Source organism: Bombina bombina, chromosome 5, assembly GCF_027579735.1.
Source record: "Bombina bombina isolate aBomBom1 chromosome 5, aBomBom1.pri, whole genome shotgun sequence".
Classification (NCBI taxonomy): Eukaryota; Metazoa; Chordata; class Amphibia; order Anura; family Bombinatoridae; genus Bombina; species Bombina bombina.
In genome coordinates, this window is record NC_069503.1 from 237,642,360 (window position 1) to 237,658,791 (window position 16,432).

The following is a 16,432-nucleotide window of genomic DNA, read 5'->3' on the forward strand; positions in this document are numbered from 1 at the left end:
TAGCACATATGCACATAATGATAACTGTAGTCTGTCAGTGTGCTGTATGTGAGGATAAAACAGATGCACATAATGATGACTGTAGTCTGCAAGACATAAGTTGTATGTGAGGATAACACAGATGCACATAATGATGACTGTAGTCTGTCAGACATAAGCTGTATGTGAGGATAACAGTTGCACATAATGATGACTGTAGTCTGTCAGACATAAGCTGTATGTGAGGATAACAGTTGCACATAATGATGTCTGTAGTCTGTCAGTGTGCTGTATGTGAGGATAACACAGATGCACATAATGATTACTGTAGTCTGTCAGACATAAGCTGTATGTGAGGATAACACAGATGCACATACTGATGAATGTAGTCTGTCAGTGTGCTGTATGTGAGGATAACACAGATGCACATAATGATTACTGTAGTTTATCAGACGTGTGATGAGCAGGGCTCAGACTCTGGTGAAGCCACATTAGGAAGCGCTATGTTTAGAGACCGTGACTATATCACTGCTGCACAGACAGAGATCTCTTCAGAGGTCCTGGTACTTGCCAGGGCTGGGTTTATTTTGGACTGAAATGGAGGTTTCTGTTTTAATTGAGGAAACAATTCGAATCTTTTTATGTTAAAGTGCCCTCTATATATGTTGTAAGTAGGGAAAAGCTGGGGGTTCAGGAATAACAGGCTGTTATACATGTGTATACAACTATAGAGCAGAACATATACTATTTATCCCTGGTTACACTATTTAATGTAAAAACAAGTATAGCCACAAATGTTTTATTGCCAAACATAATAAAAAGTAAAATAAAGCCAAGAAGTATTCCCAACACATTTCAAACATTATTGTCCCCCCGAGTTTGTTTCATTCACGGTACAGGATTGTACCTGGCTTCTCTGCCCAAAACCAACGAGGTATGTAGTGAATAACAGTGAGCCCTCCCATCCCGCACGCCTCCCTCCTCCTGCCCGGGAATCTGCTTAACGCAATCACACAATGTTCAGAGCCTGCGCTGAGCAGCTGGGAAACATGAGCCGTATGGTGTATGCTGATTGCAGGGCCCTGCAGCCCTGGCTTGGTAAATATAACTGAGGAGAGGCTGCCGCGGTTCGTGTGGTTAGTGCTGGGGGATAGAAAGCGGAGGAACATGTGCTGGTAACAGAGGGGATGGGAATAGGAGGACAATCTGGATTATTACTATACACAAGTCTGGCTGAACCCTGCCCTGCGCCTTGTTTTGCTTCTGGATCCGTGACTGCAGATCCCAAAACAGAGGTCAATGATCAAACTTGCAGTGCCCTGGAGCTGAGCTTTCATTGAAATCAGTGGACTGTTAAGGACCTTAGATAGCACAAGGTTTGATTCATTTTTCTAATTACATTCAACCTAGGATTTGGATTTATTTTGCTTATATTGTGCATCCTAAAGTAATGTGCTTCTATCTCAAAGTATAATAAAATATAGAAATCCTGTGAATGTCTGAAAGATTATATATATAGGTCAGTGTGTGTTTGGTTGTAAAACAGATAGAAGATTTGATTGACAGCACTGTGTATGCGCCCGGGATGTTTGCAATTCATTGAGTTTAATTGAATTTTAAAAGGCTCTGCCACAACAGTTGTACACACACTGACTTTTTTTTCAATTTACTGACATTTAAAAACAGTTTGATTTTAACCTTTATACATTGCCAGAAGAACTATAGTTTGTGATCTTCTTTGGGTTTGTGTTGCAGTTCTCTGGCTACCACTGGGTTAAAGGCATCATCTTTTGGACATGTCAATTAAACCAGATTTACATAAAGAAATACCTTACAAATTAGTAAAAAAAAAAAACTATCTAAATCTCAACAAATCATTAGAGAGTGACACTTTTGGCAAAGTTCAGGAATTTTTGTCTGGGTGGAAATGTTGTTTTAATTTATAGCTGGGTGTGGAATCAAATTAACAACAGAAACATCAAATATCAGATCCAGAAGTTTAGTGTTTGTAATTTAAAACATTGCAGACAACAAAAACAAAACATCAGCATACTGCAGTGTTATATGTGCCTTGTTAGGACTTCAGATGCTTTATATGTGGTGCACTGAATTCTATAAATAGAAGGCAATCACTGTTATTGTTATATAAGGCAGAGGAGTGTATGGAATACAGGCAGCTCTTCATATTTTGTGCAGAACAGACGAGTAAAGTCTGAGTTGCATCCCTACAAATATTTATAGTGGCCATGCTTTAATGTTCCTTGACTTCAATCTAAACATTGTAAACCACAGTAAATCCGGGCATGACGTTGTAGCAGGTTGTTGATGGTAGTGCATGAAGGATGGGCACTGTAATGTATCAGTCAGGCTACAGTGGCAATAGTGTTTTGCTCTTCCCAGGCGGTAATGATCAAAGGCAGCGCAGGCTCCTGGTCTCATCTGGAGCGAAAGAAGTCACAGCTGCACAGTACTGCCTGACAGTTAGGGACTGCTGGAAGCTGTGTCATACCGACCAGTGACATTGAGAGAGGGGACAGTGACATCAATAGTCCTGCATTCTTCTCATTACATAAGACTGTCAACGGCTTTGTCATTATAATATGGAATTCAAAGATAGGTGGATTCTCTACAGGAGGGATTCCCAAAATCTCACAGTAACACTAGTTTTTATTCATGATGACAGTTCTGCAGCACACACTGTATCTTTATTCAGCTGCTTATACATTATACATGTAACGTAGCACAGACATAGTAGCACTGTCTATGCAATGTATTATTGTTATCATTAGAAGCTATGTATTGGATATTGTTGTAGATAATACACGAATAGAATCTACACAGAGTGCAAGCAACAAGTATATAAAAGCAGGGATCGATAGATTTACTGCAGCCAGTATTTACTAATGATGAGACTCTGTAGTGAGTTAGCCTCAGTTATTCTCTGGCTTGGCATTCACTTTGGCAGTTGTCAGTGCACAGCAATGTGCTAGAGCAATGCACTTCACCAGGAATATATAGTTATCTAGTTTCCATGTTTTACAATACAGATAATTTATAAGATTTCTATGGCACTTCTACATTTTAGTAAAGTATTTCCCTTGAATAACATAGGAATTAGACTGATTCATCTCACTGGATTTTTCTTTAAATGCATTTTATATATCTAGATCACTAATGCATAATATATTCAGTGCATATTACTTACTATTGCTTTGTACAAGCCAAAAAAAAAATATCTATAAGATGATGTGCAATTCAATAATAAATTACAGGACTACACATTCTTTCTATAGATGTGTAGACAGCACTTCAAAGGCACCACTAAACTTTGCAATCATAGAAAATTAGTTTTCTTTTTTCTGCATCCTTAAGTCAACATCTGTTAACATCAGAAGAGTAACCTGAGTGCTGGTGTAGATACATTTTTATACATATTTTGTGTGGTGCTCAGCTGTTAGTCTGACCCAAGCTGTGATAATATGAGTCACATTATTTTTAATTTAAAAAGCAAACAAGAACTTACAGTGGGATTCAACACTGTCATGTTTTGCTTTCTATATTGGTTCTCACTTTTCTACTGTTTGGTTCAACATATTTAAAATATTTCCTGAATGAAATGCTAACATATGATTGGCTGTGCACATCTGTGATTAAATATTGTAGATGATCCAAAATGACTCTTAAGCAGAGTATTATAGTCTACTAAATTGAATATTTATGCAGATTATAGTTCATATGGTGTTTTTTTTTTAAATTCTAACATTTATGAAGATGTTTAACTCTTTGACTGCTGCAACAAATTGCTAAACCCTTTATGCAATCTAAGAGGTTTATATGAATTTTGAACCACATATTACACCTCATAAATTGTCTACATTTTAATTTAATTTTATGTACATCTAGGGAGAAGTTAGGTAACATGATACAAGACGCCACCTTTCTCTAGAACGTGATAGCTTGTTTTTAGTCTGTACTGGACAGCGGTGCTCTGTAGTAATCTACTGAGGGAAATATGTGCAAGTCTCATTATATAATGTGGTCCAACCAGCATTACATTATGAATTGAAAATACATATGTTTATATGTTTTATTCTATATGCTTTTTATGTCTACAATATTTCCATTTTTATACTGTATGTTATTATCAGAGCTCTGATTGTGATACATTCAATAAAACATTAAGAGCTAGATTACAAGTGGAGTGCAAACAATTTCACCAAGGGTTTTCGCAATCGTTTGCACTCTGTTTAAATTGCGCTCATATTATAAGTTGAGTGATTTACGCTAGAATCCTTATCAGAATCTCAGAGCTGTGGTTAACTGTTTTCCGAAAACACATAAAAAATACATTACAACGTACAGTTACACTCATAATAACACTGTCTAATAAAAATTATTTAAAAAAAATATATATTGCACAAAAAAGTTATAAGGGCTCAAAGATATGAGATCTTGGGTGTTAGAAAAAAAAGCCGGCAAAGAACTTTAAGATTGAGAGATACATACAGATACATTGCTAAAGATGTATATGTATGTATGTATGTATACATATGTATTAATGTATTTTTTTGTGTATATATGTATTTACATTAAAATAAATGTACATACATATAGACATATATACTGTGTATATATATATATATATATATATATATATATATATATATATATAATGGATTTAACTATGTATTTACTGTAAATATTTCACATTTCAATGTTCAATGTTCTGCACATAGGAGAATATGTTTTAAGTATTTTTAAATAGATATTCCTATATATAAAACTGTATATATATATATATATATATATATATATACATACACCTATATATAATTTTATATATATATAAATATATATTTGTTTTTAAAAAACATCAGATAAATGTAGAAATATTAATTTATGAATAAATAGAACATATTCCGTTACGTAAATATCATTGGAATATGAAATATTCATATTTTCATGTCGGGTAAGCACTATGGCGAATATGTTATGGTTTTGGAGAGTGTTTTTCCCCCAACTTTTTTTATCCATTGACTTCTATGGGGGAATGTATAAACACGATAGCGACTTTCAACTTTTTGCGCAAGTCGAGTTACCGCTGGAGAAAAAACAGTTTACTTTCAACTTGTAATACCTGTGCAACCCGACTAGCACAAAATAAAAATAGCTAGAGAACAAAGAAAAAATGATAATAGGAATAAATTAGAAAGTTGATTAAAATTGCATGTTCTATCTGAATCACAAAAGAAAAAAATTGGGTTTAGTGTCCCTTTAAGGTTGTATATTTGTAAAAAAAAAATTGGGAATTATTACTTTATAGGAAATAGTGACAGATGCAAAAATACACACACACAGACACACACAAACACACATAGTAGTAGTAGTTTTCCAGATTACTAATCATCTACTTGCTGGTCCATAACTAGTGGACTATTAGTAATTCCCAGACCTGGATATATATATATATATATGTGTATATATATATATATATATACACACATACAGTATCTATCTATCTATCTATCTATCTATCTATCTATCTATCTATCTATCTATCTATCTATCTATCTATCTGTCTGTCTGTCTATCTGATATATGTGTGTGTGTAAAATGAATGAAATATAAATCATATTTTTTTTTTTTTACTGAATAGTACAATACATAGTAATGTTATTTTATTTAACCCTTTTATGACAGGGTCATAATGTCTACATCGGAAAAACGTTCTGATGTAGACAAATTGAAATCCTGCAATCGTGCATGCGGGTTAGGGGGGCGTCCCTATGACGCACTGCACACCCTCCAGACTGCGATCACATCCAGGAAGCACCGTTGGCTTCAGGACAGCCAAATGGCTATGACGTTGTATTCCGTCCTAACGGCGCTAAAGCTCAGCGCCGTTTGGACGGAATACAACGCTATAACTGCACTAAAAGGTTAAGAAATCCCTAAATTTAATTTTCTGTAGAAGTAAAGTTTTTTCTGTGCTTTCAATTATGTTTAATTGACTTTATGACATTTGCAATGACAGTTAGTGTTTAATTATTAAAAGCATGTAGACAAAACAGTATTAAGGATTAATATAATAAACTAGGAATTTGTTTTGATTTTATGTATAACAGTGGTCCCACTTTTTAGTAAAAATAAAGCCACATTTTTTTTTGTTTAATATTTTTTTGTTCAAAACCATTTTTAAACAATGTTTGCACAGGTTAATAAGTTTAGAATGTATGAAACTCTTGTATACCACTAAATAATTTTTAAAATTTAAAAAAAAGTTTACACAAACAACTGTACATGATAGTATCTGTAAATAGCAAATTTAAATCAAAGGAAAAAAGAAAACGAGTCCTCAGAAATCTTGCTAAAAAAAATTGAGCATTCCTCATTAAAGATGAATAAATTGTGTAGGCAAAAACTCTGTACAAGGTGATAATAATCAACTTATTTATTCTTCATTCATTATATTTTAAAACTAATTTACATTCTCAGGGTATCTGTTGAACTAAAATGCACACTTCATACAAAAAGTTAATGAAGATTCTATACATTCAAACCTTAAAGGAACATTATACACTCATTTTTTCTTTGCATAAATGTTTTGTAGATGATCTATTTATATAGCCCATAAAGTTTTTTTTTTTTAAAAAATGTATAGTTTTGCTTATTTTTAAATAACATTGCTCTGATTTTCAGACTCCTAACCAAACCCCAAAGTTTTATGAGAATACCGTCAGCTACCTTCTCCAGCTTGCTCCTGCTTGTGTAAAGGGTCTTTTCATATGTAAAAGAAGGGGGAGGGGGAGTGTCTTATTTCCCACTTGCAGTGGGCTTTCCAGCTACCTTTTCAACAGAGCTAAACTGAGAACTTCTAAGTAAGGTTTTAAACAATTTTATACTGGATTTTTCTATCAGTATCTGTGCATCTTATTCTTCATAGTAGTGTCTATTACATGCAGTTATATGAAAATGAGTGTATACTGTCCCTTTAAATAGCACTTTAGTATACCAGCCAGGGAAATAATCTTGTGAGTACTAGTTAGGAGAGAAATAATGTTACTAGTCCTCTCAAGATTATAGATAGGAAAAACCATTTGCAACAGTTTCCTTACTAGTCCAGTGCCAGTAGACTAGCCCTTATAATATTGTTTTGTAAATAAATAGTTTGTGTAACTTGAAGTCTAAGATTAGGAATCATCAAATCCACCATGCTTTAATGTCATAATAGTTAGTCCTTAAAGATACTTGTGTTGCAGCAGCTAAGTATTTGCCGTAGTATTTGTAGTCCAGTTACCTCTTAAACTGAAGTCTGTGTCTCTCTACCAGGTACCCTTCCTGTTTGCATCTCAGATCAGCACACCGTCTTCATGCATCAAGAAAGAGAAGATCAAAGAACACTGACCATGAACGCTATCATGTTTAATAAGCTTAGTGGCCAAGTTCTCTTTGAAGAAGCCACTAATGATAGAGAAAGAGGAATTAGGCCCTTTGTAGGAGTAATGGAAAATCCTAATCCTGATGCAGGTCTACAAGACAGTATCTCAATGAAGGACAATGCAAGCCTCAGACACCGGCGTCCTGGGTAAGAACTTGCACAAAACAGTTTATAGTCAGGATCCCATCCATAATCAGCAGCAGGTTATAATTCAATACAGTATTTGGCAATTGGCAACCTTAGGGCTATATATTCTGCCATAGCAGGAAAAATACACTTTTATTTACAGAAGACACATATTCTCCGTTGTACCCCACAAAACATTTAAAAACACCTGCACACTCTTTTTCAGCAGTTAAAGGAAAAGTCTACTCCCGAATTTTTATTGTTTAAAAAGATAGATTATCCCTTTATTACCCAATCCCTAGTTTTGCATAACCAACATTGTTATATTAATATACTTTTTACATATGTGATTACCTGCTCTCTTATCTCAGATCTTTTGACAGACTTGCATTTTAGCTAATCAGTGCTGACTCATAAATAACTCCACGGGAGGCAGATAAGAGGCAGTTTTTAACAGTTTAGAAATCAGTTTAAGCCTACCCAGGTTTAGCTTTCAACAAAAAATACCAAGAGAACAAAGCAAATTTGATGCTAAGAGTAAATTGGAAAGTTGTTTAAAATTGCATGTTCTATCTGAATCATGAAAGTTGAATTTTGACTAGACTGTCCCTTTAACCACATTTCACTCACAGAAGTGGCTTTACATGAAGATTCCTGTATAAAAACAACATGCTTTATTTAATTACAACTTTATATTTTTAAAACAAGGGAATAAACACATAGATTTCTGCACCTCCATGCTTCCCCATATGATTGGAGCATGCACATATATGCCTGCTTTTTAATTTGATTTTCCCAATGTAAAATTCAAAATTAGTTTTCTAGTTGTGATTCCTGTTCGGAATTAACAGTCAGCCAATAAGCTTCCAGAGAAATGTGAAAAATAAACACCTAGAGAAGAAACACATAGGGCCCGATTATCTAAACTTCGCTGGATCGGACGTGGTTTTTACATTGACCCTCGCAAGAGCTGCCCTCATGGAATTACCTTTAAAAAGGGGCAGTTCCTTCGAATGGGAAGATGTCTCCTGTAGAAAGTAATGGAGCTCGCTAGAAAGGGAAACTTTGCTGGGTAGAGTGAAGTTAGCAGTGAGCAAGGAGCGTACTTTAAAAATAAAATCCTTCATCAAAAACAAATCACATCACACTGCTTTCTTTGTATAGCATCTTACAATCCCCATTTTGTACGCATGTGTTTTTCTATTAGGGTATTTAGAATTTTGTGTATTTTTTCCCAACCTCGCCACCTTTTAGGTTGTGAGAAAAAACAGTGAGATCTGTAGGGTGGAAATGTTTAGATAATTATGCTGGGACTTGAAAGACAATTTCATTATATAATTTTTATTAAAATTTACATGAATTTCCAGAAGAAAAAAGAAAAAACAAGAGAAGAACCTCCCCCCCCCAGAAAATTAATAACACAACCAATAACACCCAATTATTCTTTTAAACAGAATATTACTGCTTATATGTTAATATAATTCTTTTTGTATCTTATGCAAAGTTCCCTAAAATTCAGGAAGAAACATTTTTTTTTTTAAATGAAAGGGCGACCAAGGGTGGGATTCTTGTTCCAAACTATATTCTTCTCTTAATACTAAATCTTGAACATATTTAGATTTATAGAAGGAGGTAATAAATTGTATCCGTGCCTCTTTTGGAAGCGAGTGTATTTTTTCCTCCCATTTTTTGAAAAGGATTACATCCCTTTTTCAGAAGCAGTAGGTGTATCATATTGTTCTATTGTTAAATGGGATGCAATTTTCTTAGCAAAAAGAGCTATAGAGATTTTCATAGACTAAGAATAATATTGAAAGACAATTTCATATACGCCCTCGGAATTCCTATGTTCAGCCCATTTTACCATAAAACAAAAATTACACTTTCTATTTTGTACTTATAAGTACACATTTCTATTTATTTTTTGCATATCCAGTGTACTTAAATTGCGATTTACACTGTGCATATTGAATACGGTTTATTCCTGTATAATTTGCATACACATTTTACGTTTTTGATAATATACTATTTTTGGTGAACTATTTAGTTACTTTTTTTGATGTACCTTAACAATACAATTTTTTTCTTGTGTATTTTTTTTTTTAAATGGTTCAATTATTCATTTTTTGTATGATTTTTAAATTATATTTCATTGTGCACTTTTGCAATGTATTCTTCATCTTCAAATAAAAAAATGCAGTATACACCCCTTAGCGAAACACTCTGTTTTTCTTGCCATGCCAGAGACATTTAGATCATAGGGCCCAAAGATTCCTTTATTTTCATGCTGCCCCATGATGGAGCCAAGGCTGTTGATTGGAGCATACACATGTATGTCTTCTTTTAATTGGCTCACTGGAACAATATGGAAGCACACCAAATGCATGCCTCTGTATTTTATCCCTCTTAAAAATTTGGGCTGCATATGTGGTCCTATACATGATATTTGTCATCACTTCCTTATTTCAAACTGGATATTTATTTATTTTAAAAAACACACCATGTAATTTTTTTTTTGTATTTTTAAATCGACATAACCCTATAGATTACAAATAGGGCTAAAACACATTGCCTATTAGTGCTGTTAATTTGACTCCCCCAAAATATATATTTATGTAACCTAAAATACAAAACCATTTTTCTAGTCATGATTGGAGTTAACACAGTCAGCCAATTCGCTTTCCAGAAAAATGTAAAACCAATAAAATTAGTAATATAAAAGTAGCAAAAACATATTGCTAATTTATTCTGCATTTCTGATATGATATGTACAAATGGTACTGAACAACATGGCCAGAACAACTGATTATTGATTATAAATAAACTATAAAATAATTGTACCTGTGTTGACAAAATATGAGTATACCATATGTTACTTCTTTAATTGATAATAATCAAGTTTGTAATTGATTCATGAAAAAATAAACTCAGGTTTCCATATTTCAAATAATGTAATACAAATTTAACATTTAGATAGCAAAAGATGAGGCAGCAGTCGGTTCCTTGTATGCGTAAAAACCAATTCTTTATTCTTCTTGTTTAAAACATTACTTCACATCACAGCAAACAGGTAAAAGGAATGCAGGTGGTTGACTAGTTTCGGCAATGCCGTAATCATAATCATATGATTACGGCATTGCCGAAACTAGTCAACCACCTGCATTCCTTTTACCTGTTTGCTGTGATGTGAAGTAATGTTTTAAACAAGAAGAATAAAGAATTGGTTTTTACGCATACAAGGAACCGACTGCTGCCTCATCTTTTGCTATCTATTTACTTTGGGATGACAAGGAGTCCCTGTTCTTTGGCAGTTTGTCCCTTCGAAGATCCTCAAACTTCGGTTTTCACTGTGAAGTCAATACAGTGCAAGCACCGTGTCTCCTGGATGGTGATAGGCTGAAGGCGGCACACCCCCAACTACGCACAACCCCGATGACGTCACACGCCAAGCTGCGGAGGCCCGACATTTGAAATTAGAAGCGGTACGGAGAGGAGTTAATTCCTATAGGTGAACCGGCGGCTTTAGCCGCAGATTGTCCCCATTTAGGATTATACCTCTGAGGAGTTCGCCACTAAGTTTCTTTTGGGCCGATAAGAAACCTCCTATGGCAGGAGGGTGAGTCTTTTACTTTCACCCTATTCCGCATTAGTGGATGCCTTGGAGGATTGAGGTTGTTGAAGCTTCCTTGGGGGGGGTGTGTATGTTAAGCCTATATGCCTGTTTTTCACGGAACATTGCCTTAAAGAGACATTTTAAACCGAAGTTCAGATATCCACTAGAGTGTGTTTGTTTCGCCTGGGATAATTTTCTATTGTTGTTATAAATTTAACATTTATAACAGATTTGACTTAAATAAGTAATGTTCCTCTTGACATTTGTTCTGCCAATTAAATATTCTGAGCACTTGCTAACTTTATATTAAAGGGACATTAAACACTAAATACATGATAGATACATGCTAGATAGAATGATGCATTCAAAGAAAAGATTAGTCCAATACATGTAGATGTATTTTTTAAAGTTTCATTAGTTGTTTAAAAAGTGACAAAATAAGTGTAAAGTTTTAGTGTCTATAAAACACTGGGAGCTGCCATGTTGTAACTTGTGTTACCTTCTCTGCTGTGGCCAATTAGGGACCGTTATAAATAGGTCACTATAGTGTGCAGCCAATGGTTGTGCTGGATTTAACAGTGTTCTTCACTTCCATTTCTAACAGGAACTGAAAAGCTCACAATTTCAGAATGGAATTACAGGCAAAGAGGACAAAATAAATAATGAAAGTATATTGCAGAGTTGTTTTATTATATACAATTTATCATTTTATATTACCATCTCAAAGTGTTTAATGTCCCTTTAATAAATGTAATGCTAGAATATTACACTTAAATACTATTTTCCATAGACTTACCCTGAAGTCTATGATAATCAAAAGTTGATTATTGATATTTGAATGTTACATTTAATAAACAGAAAATATACAAAAATAAATGTCAAATTTTCTACAATTATTAGACATTGATTTAGAATGAATTAATATGGCGGACAGTCATAAATGTTCCAATTGTGAGTTTTGTTGTTGTGAAGTTTTTATTGAGTTTTTGTGAGAGAGAAAAATCTTGTGCAATGATAAATGCCGACAGCGTATGCTGTCGGCATTTATCGTTGTGCGGCGGACATGATACGCTACATCGTATCATGTCCGATCGCACTTTGATAAATTGACCCCAATGTGTTATCAGTTATGGATCAAGATACTGCTTTATAAAATGTATATAAATGTTTGGTATACTTTTATAATTTATCGTCAAACAAAAAACAGAGTTATATTTGGAAAGAATCCACAAAAAAAGAGAAATCACTTAAGTACTAGCTGAAATTTTGTTATGATACATGTTTAAATAACCTAAGCAACATTTAAATAATACATTTATGTATGTATGAATGCTGAACATTGTGTATATATTTAGAACTCCAGAAGATTTAACCAGGCGATTTCATGTGCCTCAGACCGGATGCACAATTTATTGCATGTGTTTTGGATTCTAGATCTCAAATGTGTGTCCTCATAAATATTTTGGGAAATGTCTTCTAAAATTCTCATTAGCTTTTCGGATGAGTTGCCTTGTAATCAGCACAGCGTGTTGTTAAATCTAAAGGGTTAACCCCATCCCTACTCCTAGACCTATCCCTAATCCCAATTACTATCTGTAATCCTTATTGCAAATATTAATTAAAGGGAGATTGTAGTCAATATGTTTCCTTTGTTTTATAGAAAAGAAGGCTTTTCAAAACATAACTCAGTTAAAAAAAATCATATACCTGAATAAACCAAAGTTTTCTTGTAGAGGTGTGCGTCTCTGCACCCGTAAAGCAGACGGGGTCCTTATCAGCCTATGAGAAGGAATACTGCAGTATTGGTTTCAATTTAAATTTAAACAGCATTTATTTTTTCAGACAAAAAATATTTGTGACGTGTAAACGTTGCTTTGTCATAGGCATGATGGACATATAGTCATTTACTATTGAGATCATTGACAGTTGTATTATATAGGCATTAAGATTTCAGTGTATTTGGGATCCTAGCGGCAATATAACAAGTACCATAGTATAATAATCTTTAGAATATACTAGATTTATAATATCTAGTATAATAGTATAATAAACTTTAGAATATACTAGATTTTTTTCTCCTCCATAAATTAGTTCACGTACACAATATATTTAGTCTAATTTAGTAACACGGTAAAGACGACATACAACTACACATACAGGTTGTGTGATTGGATAGCATCCATCAGAGGCAAGAATACCCACATTTAGAGGGACAGTCTACACCAGAATTGTTATTGTTTTAAAAGATAGATAATTCCTTTATTATCCTTTTCCCAGTTTTGCATAACCAACACTGTTATATAAATATACTTTTTACCTCTGTGATAACCTTGTATCTAAGCATCTTCTGACAGCCCCCTGATCACATGACTTTTTATTTATTATCTATTGACTTGCATTTTAGCCAATTAGTGCTGTGTTGTGCTAACTCTTAAATAACTCATAGAGTGTGAGCACAATGTTATCTATATGGCTCACATGAACTATGGAGGGAGTGCCCCCTGTGCCCCCTGTTGTGAAAAGCAAAAAAAAAAACACTTTCTGATAAGAGGCAGCCTTCAAACGCTTAGAAATTAGCATATGAGCCTACCTAGGTTTAGCTTTGAACTAAGAATGTCAAGAGAACAAAGCAGATTTGATGATAAAAGTAAATTGGAAAGTTGTTTAAAATTATATGTCCTATCTGATTAATGAAAGTTTAACTTTGAATAGACTGTCCCTTTAATGGAGTATCAGTTTTGCTGGTCTCATTTATAACTGGGCTGCATAAATCCTGTCTGGGATTTATTGCTCCTAAAATGATACTTCTAGCTGTAATTTTTTAGATTATCTTTTCCATATGCTGCCTTTCACTGTTCTCTGCCTTGTTTGGGATGGAGAACCCTTACAAATATACAGTTTTGTACAAATATTTATACAGGGCACAATAGCACAATTTTCTTCCAAGCGTAAAAAATAACATTTTATACTTTTTTTTTTCTGCTCCATGAAGAACAAGTGAACACTTTATTACATTTTTTATTAAATATCGTTATATATTGCAGCATTACGTTTATGCCCTTATGTTCTTCTCTTGGGATTCTTCATTATAGAACATAGCTAATATGTGTTGAGCACTATATGGCAGCAGTGTTTGCAACAATCTTATGCATATAGTGCTCAAGACACAGGAATGATCTTGAGCCTACCTATGTATGCTCTTCAACAACGGATACCAAGAAAAACGTAAATTTAATATAGGAGTCAATTTGTACATTCTTGTCCCTTTAACGTATTTTGTTATAGTTTTGTAAAAAAAAAACAACCTGAGGTTTCTGTGCTAAAATAATCATTTTGTTCTTTTGTTTGTTAAATGTTTTACAATCCACCAATAGAAATTTGAATGGAGCTTCTATCCCATAGACCAGTTATACACTTTCTGTTTGTTTCAAAGTCACAATTAACAGCCTTAAAGGGACAGTCTGCCATATAATTGTTATTGTTTTAAAAGATAGATAATCCCTTTATTACCCATTCCCCAGTTTTGCATAACCAACACAGTTATATTAATACACTTTTTACCTCTGTGATTACCTTGTATCTAAGCCTCTGCAGACTACCCCTGATCACATGACATTTTATTTATTTATTAACTATTGACTTGCATTTAGTACTGTATTGTGCTAACTCTTTAATAACTCCTCGGACGTGAACACATGGTTATCTATATGGCCCACATGAACTAGCAGTCTCCTGTTGTGAAAAGCAAATAAAAAAGCATGTGATAAGAGGCTGTCTATAGTGGCTTAGAAACAGGCAGAAATGTAGAGGTTTAAAAGTTATAAAGTATAGTAATATAACAATGTTGGTTGTGCAAAGCTGGAGAATGGGTAGTAAAAGCGTTATCTATCTTTTTAAACAATAACAATTTTAGTGTAGACTGTCCGTTTAATTTAACCTATTATTATGAATATATATATATATATATATTAATTGACATGTTTAAATAGTGTGCATTCATTTATTCATTTGCACAATATCATTATTTTGAGTGTAATATTCATTAAATAATCAAGCACGTATTCATTCTATTCTGATTAAAACAGACTACTTGAGATTTATGGTAGAAATGTTGAACTTCTTTATACCTTTGTTACTTGGCAATAAAAACTTAGACTTGAAATCATTGCTATAGAGAAAAAGACCACATACACACTAATGTTTGCAGGAAACTAAATGAGGGTCATTTATACAAATCTCTAATGGGAAAACATTAAGGAACAGGTTAAAGAACAAGAAAATGTACTTGCTAAGAAAGGTTTTTGCCATTCCTTTAGACTTTTTTCCACCCCATTTGCAGCCAGTATACTGTACGAATAAATAGCTTTCTCTCTTGCGTCTAATCATTTGTATTCAGTTCCATCCAGTTAATAAAAAGCTGTCAGCGTGGAACACACGTTGGTTGTAGAAGATAATAGCTAAACCTTTAGTAAATCAGGTTAGGGAAATGCCAGTAATATTTCAAGAAAAACTGCTGTAGTGTTGGCACCAAATGATAGTGTTTGGTTTGCTCCAGACTTGAATTTAAAGGTATTTATATTAAACCAGATGTACAATTTAAAAAGTGAAATTCATAGTGGGACAATTCACATAAAATGTTCACACACAATATATACATAAACATATATGTAGTAGAAAATATGTTACTGCAAAAAAATTAAATATTATAGGAACATTTGTATTACCATCTATAGAGTTAAACATTTTTAACTTTAATTTTTAAATTTATATATATTGCAGTTTTCAGTAAATCTGCATAATTTATCAAAATATGCTTCTGCAAAAAAAAAAATAATTAAAAAATGTTTTAATTTATGAACAAGTCAAACAGTCCTATTTACATATATCACAATGTAAAGTGATTCTGCATCATTTATCAATTAATAAAATAAAATCAGTTATCAGTAAATTATGACAATTATAAATGTGCATTATTTTCAGCTGAGGAAACGATTACATAGATACTGTATAAGTTATAGGACCCCAAAACCTAAACAGTTAAAAAAAGATGGAGTACAAAATAGCTAGCAGTTATGTAAATTATTTTTAAATGTCCTTTCAAAAAAGTTCTTTGTACCATCAGCATTACCAATATGAGTAACCTTGTTAGCGCAAATCAGGCCACATATGACCAAAATCTTAGTAATGAGTAGACGTCGTTCAGTAGGTTTACGCAAAAAATTACAAGGCAAACCATTTTATGAAAGTATGTACAACACACTTGCTGTATATTTATA

At 33.4% G+C, this 16,432-nt stretch overlaps 1 protein-coding gene across 1 annotated transcript in view; it reads left to right on the forward strand.

The window, feature by feature from the left end:
• The first annotated feature begins 1,127 nt into the window (after positions 1-1,127).
• MKX (mohawk homeobox) overlaps positions 1,128-16,432 on the forward strand; it is a 152,637-nt gene continuing 137,332 nt past the window's right edge. Inside the window, exons 1-2 of the mRNA XM_053712961.1 lie at positions 1,128-1,355; positions 7,309-7,564. Of these exons, the coding sequence (XP_053568936.1) occupies positions 7,350-7,564 (215 nt within the window). The 5' untranslated portion in view covers positions 1,128-1,355; positions 7,309-7,349. The remainder of the gene's footprint in view (positions 1,356-7,308; positions 7,565-16,432) is intronic.